We start from the raw sequence: 22,542 nt of genomic DNA on the forward strand, positions 1-22,542 counted from the left end.
CATGAATTACTTTAGTTGTCTGAAGGGAATCTCCCAAATGTATTGGAAGGTGGCTCTCACTGAAAAAGCAGCAATTAAGTTTAAGATAAAATATATTCTATTTGTAAGAGTAAATTTATTCTCTTTTCATATGTACAGCTATGAGACCTGTTTCCATAACTTGTCCAAGTCTAGCCACTTGTCCAGTGAGAGAGACTTCTATTTATGAATAACCAAATATTGAGACAGAAATACTTTATAATCTGGTAATTATGCTATATAATCTAATGAGACGGATGGGGGAGGTCCAGATTTAAGGTTCTGTTTTGGATAGTGGATTCCTCCGCAGTGTTTGCAGTACAAGCATGCTGCAGAACACACTACCCCGCATTATAAGCTCCTTTAAAATTATTAGGAGAATACAGTTTCCCTGAAAATGCTTTGATCTTGTCTCACAACACTTCCCAGCATTTGGAAGCACTTGCTTTGTTAGCTCCCGTTTGGGACAGCTGGTATGGTAATAGCCAGTTTGTGTTCAAAAAGGAAAAAATACTGCAAATAGTTTGTGCAATAAAATAGCCCACACTCTGAGACTGGAATACTAATTATCATCGATGAATTTAGGGTAATTAAGTGATATTTCAATTAGAAATAACACTCACTGATTGTCCTTTAGTTTTAGTTCAGAGTATCCTTTAGTTAATTTAAGGGAAATAATATATATTATGATAATAAAAATGTATTGTAGAATAAAATGGAAACAAATTTAGATACAAATGATATTCAGAACTACAAGCACATATTTTTGCTGTCCTGTTTTCACCTTGTGATTCCAGAACTGTATTTGCATCCGTATTATCCATCCTTTGCATAATTTCTTTATCTCTTCATCATTTAATCAAGGCAAGATCCCTATAATCTGGAAAACCACGCACTCATTGAGCCAAGAGTACTCTAATCTGGGACACACTGAGCCAAAAATAGCTGAGTATAGGAAAAGAATGGAAACTATTGTTCACACTTTAGTGTCTGATGTTAGAGGCTGCGGCTAAATGATACACAGATATGCTGACAGACATCAAGTATATAAAAATTCAGTCTGCTAGTTCACATTTGTTCAAAAACTGTTGATGGTTTAGCTTTCTATCAGAAGGTTTTATGCATGCTTATCCATCTTTCTGTCTTCCAGATCCAGCATACATTCAATCTGCATTTCAAAAGAAATTCAGTCCCGTGACTGCTTCTAGTATAAGTGGGATCCCAGGTGATCCCAAATGCACAGATATGCTGTTATTGATCACAGATCCATTGCAGCTATCTATATATAATTCAGACTACGACTTCTTTTCCCCTTTCTGATTTACAGGAAACTTCAAAAGGTTTATTGTAATTGCTGTAAGAAAGGTTGACATTCAAGTACTAAGCTATTCCTGTCAGTTATACTTCAAGTTTGTATAAGATTCTATTCTGTAAATTGTATCTAGGAGGCTAGTAGCTCTTTAAAGAGAAAACACCAGTGCTTTCTCATAGTAAGCACAGAGGTAGCCAGTCTAAAGTAAATCATCATCCTGTCTGGGACCATGTGAAGAATGAATTGGGTGTTTTGTTTGCTGGCTTCTAAAATAGATCAAGTCACTAAGTACCCATTATCAGTGAAACGACCCATTTCTACTAGAAAAAAATTGCCACTGAGAAAACAATTTGTACAATATTGTATTTTCCACACATTTTATCTTCCTAGTTTGTGTTGAACTGAGTGAAATAAAGCAGATCTTCACTTTTTTTTCCCCTTTCAGAATTTAAGCAGGGGTTGAAAGTAGGTCACTTCAAAAGTAATGCCTCCTTTTTATTTCCATGGAAACTACAACAGATACAAAGACCACAATAACGCTATTTGATAGAGCAAATTCTCAACTATAAAACAATGTTTTTCAATGTAGTTGCTACCATTAGCTATCCATTTATGCCAGTGATGAACAAAAGCCTACTTGCTTTGCTCATAAAGACCTGCACCTGTGCAAGTGACCCACTGACACTGTTGCCACTGCTGACATGCTGCCTCACTGTGCTCACATCACTATTTGGTCTCCAACAACATTCAGCAAGTGTCAGTGAACATCAGTGGGTACCATTTATTCTGCATGGAGGAATTCACTGACACAACTTTGCTTCATACATGCTTCCATGTCAGATGCCATTTTGTCAGACTGCCCCTGTGCTGCCATCTGTCACATGGCAACAAAATGGAATGGAAGGTTTGTAGGAAGGTTCAACCTCTGCTGCCATCTCACCAACATCTATCTCTGACATTTCAGGTGAATGAAGTAAAAGAGGAAGCATTACTTTCAGAGCAGACCCCTTATTTAATTTCTGGTAATAACAAGTTTAGTAAACTTTTAACCATCAGCGTCATGTGGGCTGCTACTCCAATTCAGTTTTGGGGGAGAAATTCTCAAGTTATCTGAAGTGCTGTCAGCTATTACTCTGATTTCAATTATATTATGTTTTGTTTAGTGCATTCTCTAATGTAAGGTTAAATCTGTTGCAAATTGCAATCTCTCTTTGGAATTTTGTGACATTTTCCACTTTGAGAAATGCTGCATGACTGAAATATGAATGGTATTGTAATCTTAGATGAAATTTTGTTCTAAACATACAAAATCATGGTAGGAAAATTATTTTTACCTATACCAGTTGAGTTATTCACCGTCTGTATTACTTATCTTTAAAACTGACTTTGTGACTTTAAAAAAACAATAAAAAAGTAACCCTAATATTAACAACATCTTGTGTGTGACAAGCTACTTCCCTAGAAGTTAAGGATGATACCATTTTTCTCCTTTGTGAATGTCCAGGCATGATACTGGAACGTGTTTAAGGCACTTCTATGTCTTATTCACTATATTATGAATTATTCATTTTATGAAATACAAACATATGTAAGAATGAGACTACTGTTAAAAGTACCCAAAATTAAAACCTTGACGTTTATTCAGTTGTGCAGTATGCCTATAGAGTGGCCTCAGAATGGAGAAATCTCAATTTAAAAATAAACTTACAGCTTCCAAATTTCAAGGGGCAAGCATGCACATCCATAGGAAAGTCTTCTAAATGCATTGGACATTCTGCTCTCACAGTCAATCTATAACGGATCAATGAGCAAAAAGACATATTTATTGTACTTTCATAGAAATAGTAAATAGACTTCTATTAAGAGGCATAAAATAGTCTATCATCTGTTATGCGATTAATAAGCAGCTAGAGCAGGACCTGAATGGCCTGTCTCAGAATGCAGATAGACCTTTGTAAACACAGCAGTGAATCTGACTGCTCTTTACCATGTCTCATTGTACAGCAGAGACAGGCTTATACTTTTAACTTGGTATAAGGAGTAAAATCTCAGAAACGAAAATTGTTTCCATGCTGCCATCACAAAATTGTCCAGTTTCGGGTGTTGAAACATTTGTTGAAATCATTTTGTTGCTACTAGCAACATGTTGCTTAGTATGAGAAATTAAATAAACTAAAAACATTTCCTCAAACTATCACATATCACACACAAGTCAGCAAGGAATGGACTGCAATACTTGAATGCCAGGCAAAAGATTGCATTAAGACACTTAGAAATATGAGGAAATAGAAATTGTTATGGTCAAAAAAGAGATGTGAACAGTGTGCTACCAAGGTAGTGTTCTTGGGAATTAATTCCTGAACAAGCATTGTGCCAGAAAAGAAAAAATGACCTAGACTTGTATAAGTACCAATCAACCAGATTGTACCCTAGCCTTGGCAGTCTTGAAAGATGTTTCAGAACAAACTGAACATATTTGGTAAGCTCTCAAATGTCTGGAGACTTTATTTTCTCCAAATACTTGTACTCTTTTAAAAATATTTTTAGAATTGTTAAAGGAAAGCTCACTGTTCACCTACTTACTCAACTACCCATCTTGACTTCCAGACAAAAGTGTCACATAAATATAGCTATGTAGAGACAACGTGTTATTTCTTTCATTGCTCAGTTCATGGTTCTTTTCAATTCAGAACACTTCCACCGCTGTGCATCATCATCGTTTTGAAATAACGACCTCTGCTTACAACTGATTAGCTCAAGTTATTATTGTTGTAGAAAGAATAATATATTAACAATAAGAATGATCCCAGAACAAAAAAAAAACACAAGCAAAACCAAGCAAACAAAAAACAAAACAAAACAAACCCACAAACATTTCAAATGCTTTAGTGAAATGTTCTTTTTTTTACAAATAGAATAATAAATTTTTAGATTCTCAGAATCCCAAAAAGCACAAAAAATTACAGTGTGTTCAAGGTGACATCAGATGGGGCTTTGGACAACTTTGTTTTGAGGAAGATGTCCCGGAGCATGATGTGGAATTAAGTGATGTCTAAGGTACCTTTGAACCTAACTATTCTGTAATTCTACTTTGCTGGTGGAATCCTTGAAACCAACTCAAAATTAAGGTCCTCTGCAAACTGATTGTTTCTTGACTCTCTTGGCCTTCTACCTTCTCAAAATCAGGTATTAAGAAATGTGCAGCATGTGTAAAGGTAGCACAGCGGAAGGAAAACAAAACACTTGCAAATGCCTTTTTGTCCGTCATTCCTGGACATGTCATGGAAAAGATTATTAAACAAGAATCAAATAATCCCCAAAAAGGAACCTGCTTCCTGTTTGGAAAATAACTTTACCTACTTAAATTGTCAAACTAAATGAAAGATAAAATATTTCAGGGCTCACCTCATTGTGTACAGCAGTGTCCCATCCTCCGTAATTCGCAATAATTTATTTGGCATCGTCATATTATGAGCCACTGACTTCTTTCCATTGTGGAAAAAGGTATCAGGTGTCCAAATTTTGCTGGCCATTAAATTGTTTAACCGGAGAACAGTCATAGGTCCCTTGAATTTTAATCTCTCATCTTTCCAGCTTTGGCGGAAAAATACATCTATAGTGTATTCCTACACCAATTCAGAAGAGAAAAGGTAATACTGCCATGTGTTGCAACACAGGAATTTGAAAATTATAATTTTACTGTTCCCTTAAAGCAAGACTATTAATGAAATTAGTAATTATCAGAACATTTATTCTCTAAATTACTTACAATGTATCTGAAGCTGGTTATTTAGCAGCTACAACATCATTACTGTACTGAACAGAGTAAATGTTAGGAAGAATGGCATATGAAAAGTTAGAAAGAATTGAAGATATAAGATATAGGAAATAACATAATCGGCCCCTTTCTCCTTTTACTTTTACCTTTCATAGAACTGTAATTTGAACCTGCAGACACTGAACCATTGTGCATAGCACAGGAAGAATTTGTCTCTTTGAATAAAACAAGGCTGGTGAGACAGGATCTTATCAGAGCCTTTTGTTCTACGTGCCTCTTTAGCACGAACATGCAGTCAACTTATGAAAAGTTCATGGTGAATGAACCACATAATTTTAGTGGTCTGGTTTATGGGACGTGAAATGGCTCAGAGTCTAAATTATTGCACTAGAGAGAGAACAAGATGAGGACAACTTTGGACCAAGAGTTATAGTGTGGGGCAATGGGGAAGAGATGTATTGGCTGAGTACAGTGTATACAGGGAGAATCAAAATAACCAACACTCATTATGAAATTGAAGACTGACTTCATACAAATTTCCTTTTTTTAGGAATTAAGAGGCAGAGGGTGAAGTTAGAAAACATATGTTGGTGCTTTCTAAATAAAATACAGAATAGTTTCACACTGGATGGGAGAAAATATGGAAAAGTCTTGCGGATGCAGTATACTGTAATATTTACATGGGGAAATACCCAATCCCAAAGTGAAGTGCTATATGGGATTACCCTGGCCCTTCCATCATTCTTGATTATGATTTTGTGATAAATGTCAAAAGCAGCCATCCAAACACTGTTCAAATTACCCTGAATGATAATCTTTTGGCCGAGAAATGGAACCTTTTCTGAGATCTCCTGCCAATGATTGATGGCAAATCCTGAAGGCAAATGTTTCTGGCACACAGTGCTACAAGTAAAAGAGCTTCCCCAAGGAATATATTAGTAAAGAGAAACATTGCGGAGTGAACATTTAAAATCTTTCTCTTGCAGCCTCCTTTAGACTTCTGGTTTTTATTGAAAAAATGGCAGCATTGTACAACATAAGCAACTGTGAGCTGTGTATTACTTATGCAACTATCAGCAAGTATCGATGGTGATAGTCTTGTGGCATTTTTTTCCTGTTTTCAGGGCTCAAAACACCTAAATAAGTTTATTATGGACAATAAAAGGTAGTTCCAGGGGATGATCTTTGTTGTTGTTGTTGTTTTCATCCGAGACCTGTGAATCACGTTGATGCATATTTAATTGCAAAGATAATAGCATTTTCACTTTCTTAATCACATGCTCAGTGTGCTGCTGGAGACTGGATTTGTTCAGCTCCAGTGACAGCAGTTGTGCACTTTTAGCCACATCTTCCTTCAAAACCCTGCTGGATCAGAGCCTCAGGTTGAATCCTGTGCAAGATATTGTCCCAAATGTGTAGAAGAGTAGAAAATGTAGGAGGTATAAAAGGCAGTAAAATACTGTATTTCCTTAGCTCCAAGGACTTCTTCTTACATGCATGGGAAGAGTAAAAGACGTGCCCAGATGGGGATCCCACTTCAGTGTGCATTTAAGCCATTCATTTTCTCTTGCAACTGCAAAAGGTGGGAGGTGGTGCAGGTTTAGAGAAGTGAGTATGGGTATTCCCTTTATGTGAGCATAGTATTCTGATGTTGAAAGAACAAAGAGTCTGGAAGGTTTGGTAAAGGAATCTGACAGCAGAAAACAAGATTCAGTTAAAAAGGAGCTGACAGATCTTGCCTGGCATAAACTGCATCATTCTCTATCCCAGGCTGCTGCGCCATAAACCATTTTGGCTGAGCTGTCTTACCCCCTTAGCTTTCACTACCTGCTTCAACATGTACAATAATTCTCCTCAAATGAATCCCGACAGACAGCTGATCTTTAAGATCAAGTCATCAGATAACTCTTACTCTGATTATAGCTTTCTTCCACCATAGAGCACCATCAGAAGAAACTGTGTTCTATAGCACTGTTTTATGTGCAAGTGGGTGAGCAAGATAAAATTCAGTATAAATTTTCCACAGAGGAGAGTCTTCTATCCTTAGCATGCAAGCGAAGAAAGAAGATTCCTATTTGCACTTTGCCAATGAATTGTGTAGTACTGAATATTTACAGTACTTTGTCCTAAATGAGAGATTCAGGGAGGAAATCTTTAGTACTTTATACATTCTCTAAGCCACTCATCTGTTCTCTCTCCCTGGAAATTGTTTATGTACAAGGTAGACCACAACATGGTCTGTATTGTACTAGGTGATATATAGGAAGGTACAAAGGCAGAAATTTTTTCCCAAAAAGCATACAGTAGAGAAGCAGTGGGAATGAAGGCTTACTGGGAAAACTGTGTTGTTGGCTTATTTTTGTGTTTGTTTGTTTTTTTTTAATGAACAAAATTACTGTAAATGCTTCTTATTCCAGACAATATATATACATATATAAATTTCAAAAAAAATGACACTTATGTGAGAATAAGCAGTTATCTGCTTATTAGTTCAATCCACCATCTGAAAGATCGTGCCTCAAGATCTGTGAGGTTCTTCCAAGATTAGATGTTTTTATTTCCAAAGGTGTTTTTCTCCTGTTTAACTTTATTCACAGGTTTAAGATGGAGAGAAGGCATTCTTTTTATAGAATAACAGGTTATGTCTATGCTGTTCTTAAAAGAGTGTCTTGAGAGTGGGTAGGAACACCATGTTCTGCCTGATATATCAACCTACTATCTATATAACTGCCTCACTGGATTCCTGCAAACAGATGGTCTAGGTATGCTGGTGTCTCACTGTGGCTGTAGTTTTATAACATATGGCGTCAGCTGGAATAGCTCATTCCCAGCCTCAAGCCATCAGTCTAGGCTCAGACAGCAGTGCACCATCCCCTTGGCATGCCAGTACAGATGCCTGTGAGACCCTCCTGTGACCAGATCCCATAACCCAGTCAACGCTGACTGTCATTCTGCTCACTGGAGCAAATTTGGGGTAGCTCTCAAAAGATAGTGTCCACAGTCAACTTGTAGCATGCACAGAAGGCTTTGCATTAAATGTGATATAAATCTGAATTTATATTCAGATAAGCTCTTCATTTGATCTTTCCCTTTATGTTTTTCTCTCATTTTCACACATTTCCTTAAGCAGAAGAGTTAGCATAAGTAGGCTGTACACACATTACTTTCTATGCGAGGTGAGTAGGAGTATTACACTAAATCCTTTTCTGTGGTCTCTTGCTTTTCAAAATCTGTGAACACCTGCCTGTCTGCTTTTTGGCAGTGATTGGTTATGCTATAATCATGCAGCTATACTGAGGTCAATTTATTTGTTTCCAAGTATACTTATTTGTAATTTTGAAAGTAGATTATTTTTGACTTCAATATTTTATCCCAGAAACCCAAATCCTATGCAAATATTAGTTTTCCCAGGAACATCAAATTAGCTTTACCTTCTAGTCAATAATGAAATCATCTGAAACTATTAACTGTAAGTACACAATGAAGTCCAGACACACTATTCCCAAATAATATAGAAGGATCACTGGTTGCTCTAAATTTATGTCTGCGAGTAGGAAAGCATCGGTGCCTGTTTATTAACTTGCTGCTCCTTAATTGAATTTCCTAGTAAATCTGACTCAACAGATGATACAGTACGTTGGTCAGGTAACTCTAACAAGTGTTACCTTGTGTTTTCACCAGCATGTATCTAGTACTCTTTTTATTCTCACCTCCTCCAAGCATCTGTGTCCACTCTAATACTTCAAAGGAGTTTAATTTTCAGGAATTTTTAACTATCTACCTCCCAGAAAGACAGATCTCTAAAAAAATCAAGCAACTGCCTTCACAAGCTACAGCTGCTGCAATTTTAATTCAACGCTAAAAATTAAGTGTGAATTAGACCCATGACTGTGTCTGAAGTTTTCATTTAGTTTCATGGTTGGTTATCTATTTCCAGACAGAACTGGAAAAGCAAAAATTGCTCATTCAATCACCAGAGCAAAAAGTTTAGATGTCAGAAGCAATTTTTAATTAAAAAAAAAACCCTCACATTTTAATGTATAATTTAGACCAATATCTACGAATTGTATTTCAAAACATTTAAAAAAAAAGTGCAGGAGTAATTTATTGAATTTTTCTGAATTCTTCTTCATGGTATAGTACTTAGACACAGTACTCCATACATGAACTGAGGAGACAAGTCATCAGTGTGACTGTTTCCCTGGATTGCCCTTTGATTTCAGGACTTCCTAGCAGAAGCTGGAAATAGTCCAAGCTTTTCTTTCTCATGTAAATGTGATGGTGTGAGTTGGAAATACAGTTTTGATTGTAGTTTTATAAATAGTGTCATCCAGGCAGTCAGGAAAATGGTGGCTTTGCATAAAGCTCTTTTATGAAAATAAAGTAGTTTAGAAGAGTTACTTGCTCTGTAGTTCTGGTGTTTAAGGCCCATCTACATTTTCAGTTTTGATTAAACAAATGACAATTTTGATGAGATAAATTGAACTTCCTATGATATTTTTTCCACATGTTCTTATTTTTTCTTTCTTCTGTGGATGCTTCTAGTTAAATGCAGGCAGTAACAAGACTGAATTTTCTTTCTTTTCCCCCCCATTTAAATTAATGAGGATGTTTTCAGCATTCATCTTTATACAGGATCCAACAGATACTAGTAATTGCAAACCAGGCTTTCCCTGTCAATAGCAATGAAGATCTCATTTATATGCTTAATTTAAAGTACTTTATCCATATTTTTACACATTTTTTTTTATCTCTTAAGACCAGGGATCGCAACATCTTCATTCAGTTTTCTGAACTTCTGAATCCCCTGCAGTTATCTGGCAATTTGATTTTCATATTCACGCCATAAAGAAGTGACACTAATTCTCTCATTAATCTTCTCTTCTCTTTCAGCAGCCAAGTTCGAAGAAACTCACTTCCCATTGATCAGTAGCTTTTAATATAAAAATACAGGTTAGAGTGTATGGATGTCACATTGTAAGCACAAGTGTTAATTGCATTTTAAGATTATGATCTTTCTCAGCAAATTGGATCAGTGATGTGCCAGCAAGGACCTGAGCAATCATTCTCAGAAGAGTACTGATCCAAACCTTAATGCATTTCATAATATATTAGGTAGCAAATATAAGGTCTGTTAAAATACATTATTAAAGTCATCGAGGATGCTAATTTCAGGGCACTTAAATGCAGTCACAGCTAACAGGAATCACTGCACATAAATGCTGACAGCGTTTTGGAATCAAGTGCTCAAAAAAAAAACCAAAACAGTAATAAATAAGTTATTGCTTACATCCTCCATCCTTCAAATTAAAAAGACAAGAGAAAATGAATGCTCTAGAAATATAGGCCATCACTTACCATATCATGGTCTGAAACAGGCCCAAAGCTGGTGACGAAGATGTCAGTCTTCACTTCAGTTACACGCTCTGATGAAGCAGGAAATTAGGACAGTGAGTGTCTATCAACAGTCTTCATTAGATCTAACCATTACCAATTCTCACAATAAATAGAAAAATTATTGGCTTTGATTAGCAATTCTAAAATTGGTCTACAATACAGTCCTGATAATTTATTGCTTCTCAATGTAATTTCACAGTGAATATTGTCAGCAATATTTTTTTTTGTTGTCATGTTTCCATGGGACTTTTTGAGACATGACTTGTACTGAAACAGCAGACATAGTTCTGCTGTTGTAGAAATCCTGTCACTCTTTGACTATTAAAGGTTTTTGTCTGACAATACAGATAGTGCCAGGTATTTTACACTTTACTCTTAAAAGTCTTATTGGGTACCCAGTGCTGCTAGGCAAGCTGATTGAAGGTCTCTAATAATTAACCCCAGGCTTATGAATTATGCATTTAGTGCTGAGACACAGAAACATAGAAAAAAGAGAGAGATAAAATACATTCTAGTGTATAAAAAAGTAAAGATTTTTATTTATTTTTTGCATGAGATGGCTTCATTAGTCCTGATTATGAGAAAACAAAACAAGTTAAAACTTATCCAAATGAACATAATCTCAACCTCTCTACTATATCTTTTTTATGTCTGTCAGATTTCCACACAGAACCAAACATTTGGCTTATGGGGATGCACTGTTTAAAGTTCCTTTAAGAAATTCACAAACTGCATCTCTCTCCTTCCTCTCCCTGCCCCCTGTACTCAGACTACCAGTCACTTCTGAGCATCCTGGTATTTTCTAGGATACACATCAGAAAATGCTCACCCAGGATGGCAAGTATCAAAATAACTCTCTTGAGTTAAATATAGTTGCAGGGAATAACACCACCTGAAGGCACACATCCTAACAGTGTTGAGTGGGGGTAACCCCATCAGCTCTCAGAACTCAGAGTGATCTGAGAATATTTACTATTTACTATGAGCACTATAGAAACCAGTGTGGGTTAGGTTTTTTTTTTGTTTGTTTTTGTTGTGTTTTTTTGTTTGTTTGTTTTAGGAATTTCAAATGTGGAAGGAGATATGCATTTCTCAAATAACTTCCAAATAAAATAAATAATGTGTGAAATCTGCTACACTAATTTTAAAGAGGCTAAAAGAAAAGTACATGTACAGAAAGTAAAGGTCATGCAGCGAAGCAAAAACTGACTAAGAAGTCATAAGACTAAGAAACATATATAGATCTATAACATCTATATATTATTACTTAAATATTGTAAAATTAGATGAAAGTAATTAATAGAATCCTCTGATTTGAAAAACATTTCAGATGTGTTTTCTTGTTGGTGGTGGTTTTTTCATTGTTTTTGTTCTTTTTTTTTTTTTTGCATCTGGGAACAAACAAGATTAATTGAAGTTCTTACACAAAGAAAAGTGAAATATGTTTAAAAACAATATACACTTTCATGTATAACCCAAAAATTCTAATGAGAATCAGTGTTCTACAGTGTACATAGGGTTTTCAGTTGCATTCTGAAAGTTCTACAACTTGTCAATATATATGTTTAATAGTTTTAGTAAAAAACTTTGTACAAAAAAATGCCTCTTGTTGTAAGATAGCAATAATCTGAATGTAAAATTGCTTCTCATTCTACCATCGTTTCTGTAATGCACTGAATGACCCTTGTATTCTGTTAGAAAATCAGTTCAAAAATCAGGAAGTAGGAAATCTGTAGCGCTCGTTGGAAAAACTGAAGGATGAAATTTCTAGTTTATTATTTGTGATTACAGAAAGTAAAGTACTGTGATGTAGCTGAGTTGCTTAATGGTGGTTCTTTTGGTTCTTTGAATCTGACAAAACCATTGGATAGGTGCAATTTCCTACTTGGCTCTCCAGTGAAATGAAGGCATGACCTTATCACTGTTTACAAGCTTTTCAACTGACTCAGAGAAATTTAAGGATTCTTTTGACATCTAATTGACTCTTGTCTTAAAGAAATCCACGGTGAGAATTTAATCTTCTATTACGGGAAGAAGCATATGGTTATCCAGAAAGTACTTGGCTTGGAAGAAGAGTGCTCTCTCCTTCAGCTCATCACTTTCACAAAGTTCAAGAGGTGAAATCTATGGTCTGGTATGAAACAGCCAGCTGAAAAAGAAGACATAGTTTTCACAAGGTCCAGTAAGACACTCATGAGTACACTTTTTAAGTTACAGATGTTTTATCGTCTTTTCTTGAGACTGAGAGTCTACTATCATCATAAGATCTGTTAGCTTTCTGTATATTGAAAAGCGAATCTCAAACAACCCTTTAAAAGATCCTTCATTCTGACTTGCCATTTCTCCATCTCCTTTCTACTGAGGCATTCCCACAAGTGTCATTAGGAAACAGAAGATGCTGGAAGCTCTTCAGAATCAGCCCCAAGGGATTCATTCTTAATAATATAAACTCAGAGATTTAGGAGACATATGGTCATGGTGTAGAGGTTAAAGTTCAAGGAAATGATTTTGGGGAAACAAAATGGAAACTAAAGGCTTCCAAATTAAGATGGAAAGTTTTTGAGAAAATAAATAGAAAATTAATGGTGCTTTTCATTTCCATACTGCAGCAAAGATAATTTAAGTGACACAAAACTCATAATTTAAATTAAATTTTCTAATTAAATAGAAAAATTTGATTCTGAAATCACAACAGACTGTTACCATCATACCAGTTAGACTTTTACAGACCATCTAATCACTGTCCTCCTCAAATCCAAAAAAAAACCACTGTGCACATCATCAGATGATTAGTTTTTCCTTTGATATGTACCACATTTTCAAGAGGAGTGAGAAAAATGTGGAAATGTGTATGAAGACATAAATTAGCCCTTCCAAATCTATGTGGAAGTTCTGAAATTTTTGTTTACTGTTTTACTAAATAGATGATTCAGCTGTGCTGTGTTTAGAGCTTCAAACGTTGTGAGTCACTCCTGCACAGAAGATGCGTTTACTGTATGCATACAGTTAGGATGTTTATTTAGAATCAAGGTTAACCATGTTCTGTTTAGAGCTTGAATATCATGGGAAGGCTAAACTGTGCTTCAAATGCTCAGAATGCACTGAGATTTGTTTCAAGAACTTCAAATCCTGATCTATATTCAAAATCTTTACAATGTCCCTAAGAACTAGAGAAAATTCTAAGCTATTGAACAAAACAAGTTCAGGCCAGGAGCTCATCTTACTGCTGAGGATAAATCCATCGATTGTGAATACATTGGCCATGTCTCTTGACTATAACATCTTTTTCCTGAACCAGGAATTGATAAGATATCTGTAGATCGTGTAATTCCATTAAAAAATAATAATAAAATAAAAAGTAAATTATTAGTGACCAACTAGCTTTACATTATGTTTAATGATGTACACTGTAAGGTCCAACTGGTTATTGATCAGCAAAGTGACTACTGTGTTTAACATGTAGGCACCAGAACACAACATCAAGCAATAAACTAGTTTATATCAGAGAGAAATTATTTTGATCCAGATATGCCTACGAAAGCATCAGTCAGTGTAAACTACTGTCATTGCTTACAACCACTGTGTTTTGGTAATGATGCTAGGATAAATGCTTTAAATTAATACGTAAAAACAATAAGTGTTTTGATTTAAATTCCCAGGGAGGTTATTATTTCTAGAATTGTGACTGGATTACAAATTGAGAACAGAATAAGGAATATAGATTGATTTTAACAGCATGAAATAAGCCCATTTATCATCAAAAACTATACATTAACTATTTCCCTTTCTCACCTGCTGGTATATGAACACAAGGCTTATCAGAATTACTCATTTTCGTATTTTAAATTAATTTCCTCATTTTTGATTCTGCACCTGCTCCCCCTGCATGTCTTGTTTAAGTGTGTGCTATAATTATTAAAATGGAGAAGAGTCTTCCTGTGGTTTTGAATGAAAGGGAATTAGATGCCTGTATGGTGTAAACTGCTCCTACTGAAGAAAAAACTGCACATGGACTTCAAAAGTAGATACCAAAATGGAGAACAATGGCCTGTCCTGACATTGCTCAGCCATAGTCCACGCTGCTATGAAGGCAGCTACGCCATCACATGCTAACTCTCCCCACAGCAGTTAAAAGCTCAAAGCTGCCTCCACAGAGTCACAGAATCACAGAATGGCCAGGTTTGGAAGGGACCTCAAGTATCATGAATCTCCAACCCACCTGCCACATGCAGGGCCACCAACCTCTACATTTAATACTAGACCAGGCTGCCCAGCGCCCCATCCAACTGGCCTTGAACACCTCTAGGGATGGGGCATCCACAACCTCTCTGGGCAGCCTATGCCAGCACCTCACCACTCTCACAGTGAAGAACGTCCCTGCTGTTGTATCAAAGCTATTTTCCTAAGGTCTTCTCTGTCTTTTTACAACTGTCCTTACATCAGTTATCTACAGAGTTGGAAACAAAACAAAATAAACCCTTTAAGTTCTTAGAGGGTGAAGTATAGTATCTGATGCTTCTTCATTACGGGATTATGAGTAAGCTTCAGTATAGGTCTCTCTTTTCATTTAAAATAGAAATAAATAAAGTTTAACTAAATTTTCATTGCATATACAGACTAGAACCATATTTTCACGAAATTATAAATTAGTTTAGATGTGAGCTTAAATTAAACAATTTCCACTGGGACCACGATCACCAAAAGGTCAGTTTATCATATATTTATAGGCAGTGTTCTAGAAAAGCTGAATTTTAAAGCCTATTTAGCATAATACTGTCAAGTTTATTCTCTGTCATTTTAAATATAAGCACTTTGTGGAAGTAATGAATTGCCTGAGATGGACCAACATTCCACTTAGGGACAGTCACACTCAGTGTTGATATCCATCACAAAAGACAGATAACAAATATCCCTTACTGATAACATTATAAAAATATAATTCTGTTCAATACTAAAGTAGTATTTGTGATCTATTTGGGATGCTCTAATGGCCACTCAACCCAACAATAAAAGCAAATTCAATTTAGGGAGATGTTATCTGACCTGCTTGATCAAACCTCTTCTTAGTTCTATATTAATCCATCTTCGCACTACAAAATCCCTCTCAAAGGGATAAGCAGCATTTGCAGTTGTTCTAAATTAAGAGGTCACAGACCACCTGATATCATTTAGTTTTATAGAGGAGATGTGTACACCACTAAGATGATAGTTTAAAAAAATTCTGTAGCTACACCTGATATCATGTTATTGAATCTCAAGCACCGGGTGCAAACAACTTGCCCTGTGAAAGCTCTCTCTACCCTGTGGCCCTCCATGCCTGCCATGGTAGTAAGCTAGGACTTGTATGTATTCTCCACATGAATACATCCCAGAACAAAAGTCAATGTGATATTCATTTATTCACAAAACTTACTTTTGTATCATTTCTTACTGCTTTTCCATTCTTTTAAACTCTCACCATAGATACAGAATTTTACTACGGGAGGTCACCAAACATTGACTTCAGTTTTCCTCCTTATAGAACACCTTCAGATTACTGTCTGATTCTTTCTTTTGTTCAGCACTGTGCATTGGAAAAGGGAGCAACATCTTTTTCACTCCTAGTACTAGGATGCATTCAGTTCACACAGAAAATTAAGCTTTTACCTAAGTGACTTCACTTTTTATTTTTTCTCTTAATGTCTGCCATGATTCCCTCCTTTTCAGATTCAACACATTACTCTGTACAATCCCTCCATCTTCCTTTTTGTAGATGAGTATCCTCTTGTAGAGTTAATAGGGGTCCTCTAGTGTGATTCAGAACATTTTTAGATTCATTTTTAAAGTCCTATTTTCCAAGCAGAAATAACTGTAAATATAGTTATCTGTCCACGTTTATGGATGGATGCTAAGGATGCTGTTTCCTAGTGACGTCTGACTAAATGACTGTGCCCACATATGGAGGCAGTGAACATCTAAATAACACAATTTATATCAATGATTATTGATAACAGGTGGAAATTTGTCAGTGCATAACGAAATGCTGTGTTTTTCCTTTAAAGAAAAATGAGATTAATTTTAGCCACAATGCCATTCTTTAAAATAATACACATATTCAGTTATTCAGCAGTTTAGCCCAATGGGTCCCGTAATCCATATTTTTATATTCTTTCTAAGGATAAGTAATTTGTTCTTTGTTTAATGGCAGAATGCTCAGAGCTATTCACTTTATTTCAGGTATGGTCTTACTAAGTAATCTGACAACTAATAGTATTTAATGCCTTATTCTCTGAAAAGCATATGCATTTCTTCATTTTCATTTTGAGGTGATACCGCAAAAGTAAATGTTAAAAAAGGGAGGCTTTAAAATTAATCAGGCACTGACTCCACACGTGCTGAAAGAGCGGTTCAAAATTAGTCAGAAATTCATTCTCTTTTTTGTTTCTGTTCATGTACGTAATTCAGTTTCCCATATATTTGGAATATGTATACGTGTAGTACATAAGGAGAGGTCTTAGAGGGATGAGCAGAGAGCTTCCTGCAATTTGGCCCTTTCTTAGGAGAAAGTAACCGTACCATGCATTGTTTTACTTCATTTACTCTTTCTTAGAAGACACAGAAAAAAAGAAAGTGCAAACATTTTGAATTTCCAGTAGTGGATCAAACTGTAATGGAAGGCTGTTGAACATCTGCCTCCAAAAACCAAGCTGTACTGATACATAAATTTGCACTTCTTGCTGGATATTTCTATGTCTGGAACATGTCAGAATATATTCCCCCAAATTATCTAAATGAAATACATCATAATTACATCATCTCAAGTTTCCTAGGCACAATGTTTTGAAAAGCTGAACTTCCAGCTGAATTCCAGCATAAACCCTTTATTATAAATTGGCATTATAATTAAAACTACTGGCCTATATGTATGTCTCTAGTTTGTGGAATAAAATCATGTCTTTTGAATCAAGCATTTTAAACATGAATCTACTGCACAGAATTTCATCTGATGTGGGATTCTCAAAAGGTCTTGATACACTTAGTTCTAGTGTTCTACACTGAGGAATAGAAGAGCAAATTTAAATTTACTGAGAGGTACTGACATCACAAATGTACACTGTATTAAGTAAAAGGCAAATTGTAGTCTTACAGGTCTTTGGCCTGGGTCTACGCAGACCTTGTGACCAATCTCTGGATTGCAATCCAGAGGAGAGAAATTCCTTTCTGTGGGTCTCCTTTTGTTTACCCTTCCAGTAACTGTAAAATGAATCCTAACAGCCACAAAACTCACAAGAAATCATCATGTTCTCAGATTTTTCTTGTAGACGTGTACCAGACTTTACACAGTTTGCAGAGTTTCGTTTATTTACTGCCTTCTGTGCTGTGTTTATTTACTGTGATATAGTAGCTTACTGAATTCTACAGTTGCATTAATCAAAGATTAAAGACCATTTGTTTCTCTACTAATCCAAAGGTTTACAAGCAAATAAGCAAAAGTACCGGTAGATAAGTGATTCTTATTTTGTTTTATATTATCTGGAACTGCACACAAAAATTTACAAACCAACCCATTTTTGAATGTTTTTTCCTAATAGACCCTTTATAAACAGAATTTTATCTCTGTATCTATGTCATTCTTTTAAGTCAGAGAAGTCAAACCATGGAAGAAGCAGGCTCACAATGCAAGAGCTATTGCAAGATGCTAGCCTTGAGTCACAGAATAATATTAATTTTAATTATCTTTCCTTTCATCCACAGCAGATGACATAAGAATTCTTAGTGCAGTGTGCCCTGTTTTTCTTACAGGGTGGTTCTGCTGAGAACTGGTATATGAAATCGGTTAAGTAAAACTTTGTGGGGTGGGTGTGTTGCTTTGTTTTTGTTTTGCTGGGGAGGAAAAGTGGCACAGTTAGAATCTCTACCTTTATCAACCTTTTAAGACCCAGTTTTCGGATCATGTCTCTGACGAACAAATCAGAGAGTCAACGCAGGGATGCTGATAAGGAGTAGGCTTTGTAAGAATATTTTTATAAAGATGTAATTGCTGTATGGCTTTATAACTTTTTATGGATTCAGCCCTGAGAGCAGAAGAAAGACATTTTTACTAACTTGCAAAGACAAAATGTTACAGAAACAAATCCTGACATACCCAATGGAGAAAAAATGTTATAAACTTCTCTGAGACATTTATATGACTAAGGTTAATTGATGTTTTCTGTTTTAAAACCAGATCCTCTTACTCTTAGTCAGTGGGATTTTTGCATGTTTGCATGTGCTGTTTAGGTCTGATTCATAAATTTTTGCCATTTGTCAGGTCACATCTTTTATTCTTCCCACATTCAAAATTTTAATAGATATTCAGAGGTCTAGAATTGTCAATAATTTTCTTTCTTCAAGCAAAAATGTGTGAAAACTGAGTATGTGGAAGACAGCACAGCATTTTTGAAAAAAACATATTACATATCAACATTTATATATATATTTATAAATTGAAGGAAAACACGTTTATATTGGAAAAATAACATTGTTTTAATTGTTTTTTTCTCTAACGCTTTGAAAATTTTAACACACCTCCCAGTCCTGGTCTCAGGCGGTTGTCATAACCGTCCAGCAGGCGATCCAGTATCCTGGTAAATACTGTGGTGTTGTCTTTAAGTTCATCTTGCGATGAGGTTTGTCCATAGCTGAAATACACAACAGTTAAAACTGAAATACAGCTATCAGGAACCTTACAAAGCAATAATTCCAAAATGTGTCTAATCCTGATTATTCTGATTTATGGCCATAAAATCTCCTCCAGAAAATTGCAATATAGGGTTCTTTCATTTAAACGTTTTATTTTTAAATTGTACATTTTTAGTGAAATCTGAGAAAACCAGTGCCTTTCCATGAAGGGTGAGGTGAGCAAATATAACTTCAATTCCTCAATGCTTATCTCATTATTCAGTAATCTTTATAATACTCCAACATGTTTTCAGTAAAAGGCTCATTTGTGTTACAACAGATAATGAAGGAATTGCATGCTAAGAAAGACAAAGTGATTTGCATAAAAAAAAGTGAGAGCACTGATATTTAAGAACTGAAAATAAATGTTAAAAAAACATAATCAAGATCCCACCAAGACTAAATAAGTAAATCATATGAGGGTATACTACCACAAATCTGTAAATAATCGTGCTTTACTTCCTGTTTTCTTCTAGCGGCTGCATTCAGAGGAATGTCTCCCATTTTTCCTTACAGATGGAACCACTTCTTGCGAAGCAGATCTGTCCTATCTCTAAAGCTTTGCTTACAGATTCTGAATGTATTACTCTAACTCAGCCAAAGGTCCTGAAATTTTGCTTGAATAAGGACAGAATTAAGCTCTTTGATCTCAGCTACCAAAATCTTACTTCCATCATTACAAATCAGAATGAAGTCCTTGGGCTTAGTGGTTTCTGTCTGCTGTAAAAGGCATCAGAATTGACTTTTTTCTTAAATCTGAAACCTTTCCAATCATAGATAATTCCCTTAATCATAGATTACAGTTGTCTTAAAGCCAAGCCCAGTACCATTTTTTCATTCATTGCTGGGAGGACTTCCACTGTAAACATGTGTAGTCATCATGACTGAAATACAAAACACTGCTTTGCAGAACATCACTTTCTCATGCTTGATACTGAACTGGATCAACAGTGCAGTACCAGAAACATCTGTAGAGCTCAGCTACAGCCACAGCCGTGACTCTTTGAGCAGTTTGCTATCTGTACAACCCTGGTGGTACATGGCTCTCAGTGCTCTGACAGTCGCTTCTGCTCTAACCAGCAAAGGCCGTCTTGCAAGGAATATTACCAATATGCAAAACAAGCTGATCCCCTTAAAGTAGCTGCAAAATTATTATCTAGCAACGCATCCTTTTTAAGTCAAACATTCTTGTATATCTGACATAGATATTCCACTTGTATCAAACAGAAAGGAGGAGGAGAGGTTGTCTGAGTATGGATGCTCTGCAAATGCTTCCAAGCTATTTCGCAGTTCAGATTTGAATAAGTATCACTGCATATTTGAACAAGTTTTAGATCTGACATTCACAGCATTGTTTTACTTCACTCGTATGTGACTTGTAGAGAACAGTTTTCAAGGTACTTCAATGCATATACATCACTGTTCCTAATGAAGAAGAAAAAATCTCAAACAGCCTTTTAAAAATGCTAGCAATACTATGCATTTCTTCTAGTCACATCATACAATTTCACTTAATACAGATTAGGTTGATTTGTATTTATTTTTCATACCCACAGTTGCATTGTAAGATGCTAATATGCTTTTCTTTTCTTTTTCCTATATGTCACTAAATAACAAGTTCTCCTGCTGTCTCCTTTGAGCAGTATCTTGTAAAGCATTTTTTCTTGTATGTCTTATGTAGAACTGCAATACAGGAATGTTCACTGGATTACATTCTCTATTAACACTCATTGTCATTAAACAAGCTGCTGCACATACATCTCTCAAGGATAGCAGAAGGTCATCAGAATTAAGGTGGCAAAAGGATATCAAAAGACTTCAGAAATTCTAGGGGTAAATAACTGAGTATGTTTGCAGAAGCACTGTCAGAAAGATGGACTATAGAGGCAGCACAGTCTGAGCAGATGCAATACAACACAGCATTTCCACCCTGGCTGTTGCATCTGTCAGTACCCTCACCTGTTCTTTCCACCATTTTTTCAGAGGTAAAGAGCACCATTAGGGCTGGTTTTAATGGACACATCGTCACAACAGGAAGAATCTGAACATTTGTGTACATATCAAGCACACTGCAGCTCCACAGGGGCTGTGATATTTCAGTCAAAACTCCCATGTTAAAGCAGCCCCAGTGCTGTGCTGGATTTTGTGTTTTGTTTTGTTTTTCATGAAAAATGATATGGAAGGACTGTGTGCTTCTGCATCACAAACATTTTGTCTGACAATTGTTTTTTTTCTTAAAGAATTAACAGCACTCCAGAAGAAAAGGCAAGGGAAGTTACTATGACAAAATGGCTCTAAAAACAGATGCAATTTATGTAGAATATGTACATTTGTGGGAAAAGTGACTGTATGTGACTGTGGTTTCATATTAAGCCACAGTATAATAAAACACTGTGCACTAACTCCATCTACAGGTCATTATAATACTGACACACCATATAATTTTTAAACACTAGTCCAATGCATTTTAATTCTCGCATTAGGAATGCACGTGCGTATGTTATAGACAGAACACACATGAACATCCACATGTAGATGTACACATACTGATATAACAACTCAACACATTTTACAAGATTACCTAGGCAGGCCAGGTGTAGGACTTCAGGAACACTTGAAAACCTCATGTTTCTTAATATGTGATCAAAACAAAGGCGTTTCTTCTAAAACATCACACTTATTCTATACGTTAAAGGAATCAACTGCTTTTATTTCTGATTTTTTTTTAAAGAGAAAACAGTTGTGCAGATGAACCTTTGTCCTTTTGCACACTTCAGTCTATTGAAATTCGTCAAGGTACCAGAAGGTAAGCTCATCTAGAGCTGCTTATATGTGAGAAGACTCTGTGGACATCCAGGCGCAAATGAATCTTATAGGAATCACTTTCAACACAGCAAAACTGAAGCTGCTGCTGGGTCATGAGGCAGCACTACTGACAATACACAGATATTTCCAAAATACAGAAATGTATCTTCCAGTCTTCATAACTCCTTTTACTCATTCTTGAATGTCATAGCCTTCAGTATACTCTACCTTACAGTTTTTAGTTAACATACTTGCTGTTGGATAATATACCACTACTAATTGTTCTGAATGCTGTTTTTAGATCAAAACTTTTACATGCATTCCATAAAAATTCAATGTAACATTGTCTTTCAAATAGTTCAGCTGTCAGGTTTGAGCTTGCCTATTCCTTACCCAAGCAGTCCCACTTCACCAAGGAGGTCTGCTTTGGAGTCACAGGTACAGGTACTGACTTAGAACACAATCCTGACCCAACAAAAAATGACTTCTATTCCCTTTTCCCCTGGGGATAAAATGGGAGAAGGAGCTACGA

General features: G+C 35.8%; 1 protein-coding gene across 1 annotated transcript in view; it reads right to left on the minus strand.

Moving 5' to 3' along the window:
- Positions 1-22,542, minus strand: part of GABRA1 (gamma-aminobutyric acid type A receptor subunit alpha1) — a gene marked incomplete at both ends in the record, with an annotated part of 39,391 nt that overhangs the window by 13,796 nt on the left and 3,053 nt on the right. Inside the window, 4 exons of the mRNA XM_079542151.1 lie at positions 3,039-3,121; positions 4,736-4,956; positions 10,467-10,534; positions 19,053-19,165. Coding sequence (XP_079398277.1) covers positions 3,039-3,121; positions 4,736-4,956; positions 10,467-10,534; positions 19,053-19,165 — 485 coding nt within the window. The remainder of the gene's footprint in view (positions 1-3,038; positions 3,122-4,735; positions 4,957-10,466; positions 10,535-19,052; positions 19,166-22,542) is intronic.

This window comes from Tetrao urogallus (assembly GCF_951394365.1).
Source record: "Tetrao urogallus genome assembly, chromosome: 14".
NCBI classification, from domain to species: Eukaryota; Metazoa; Chordata; class Aves; order Galliformes; family Phasianidae; genus Tetrao; species Tetrao urogallus.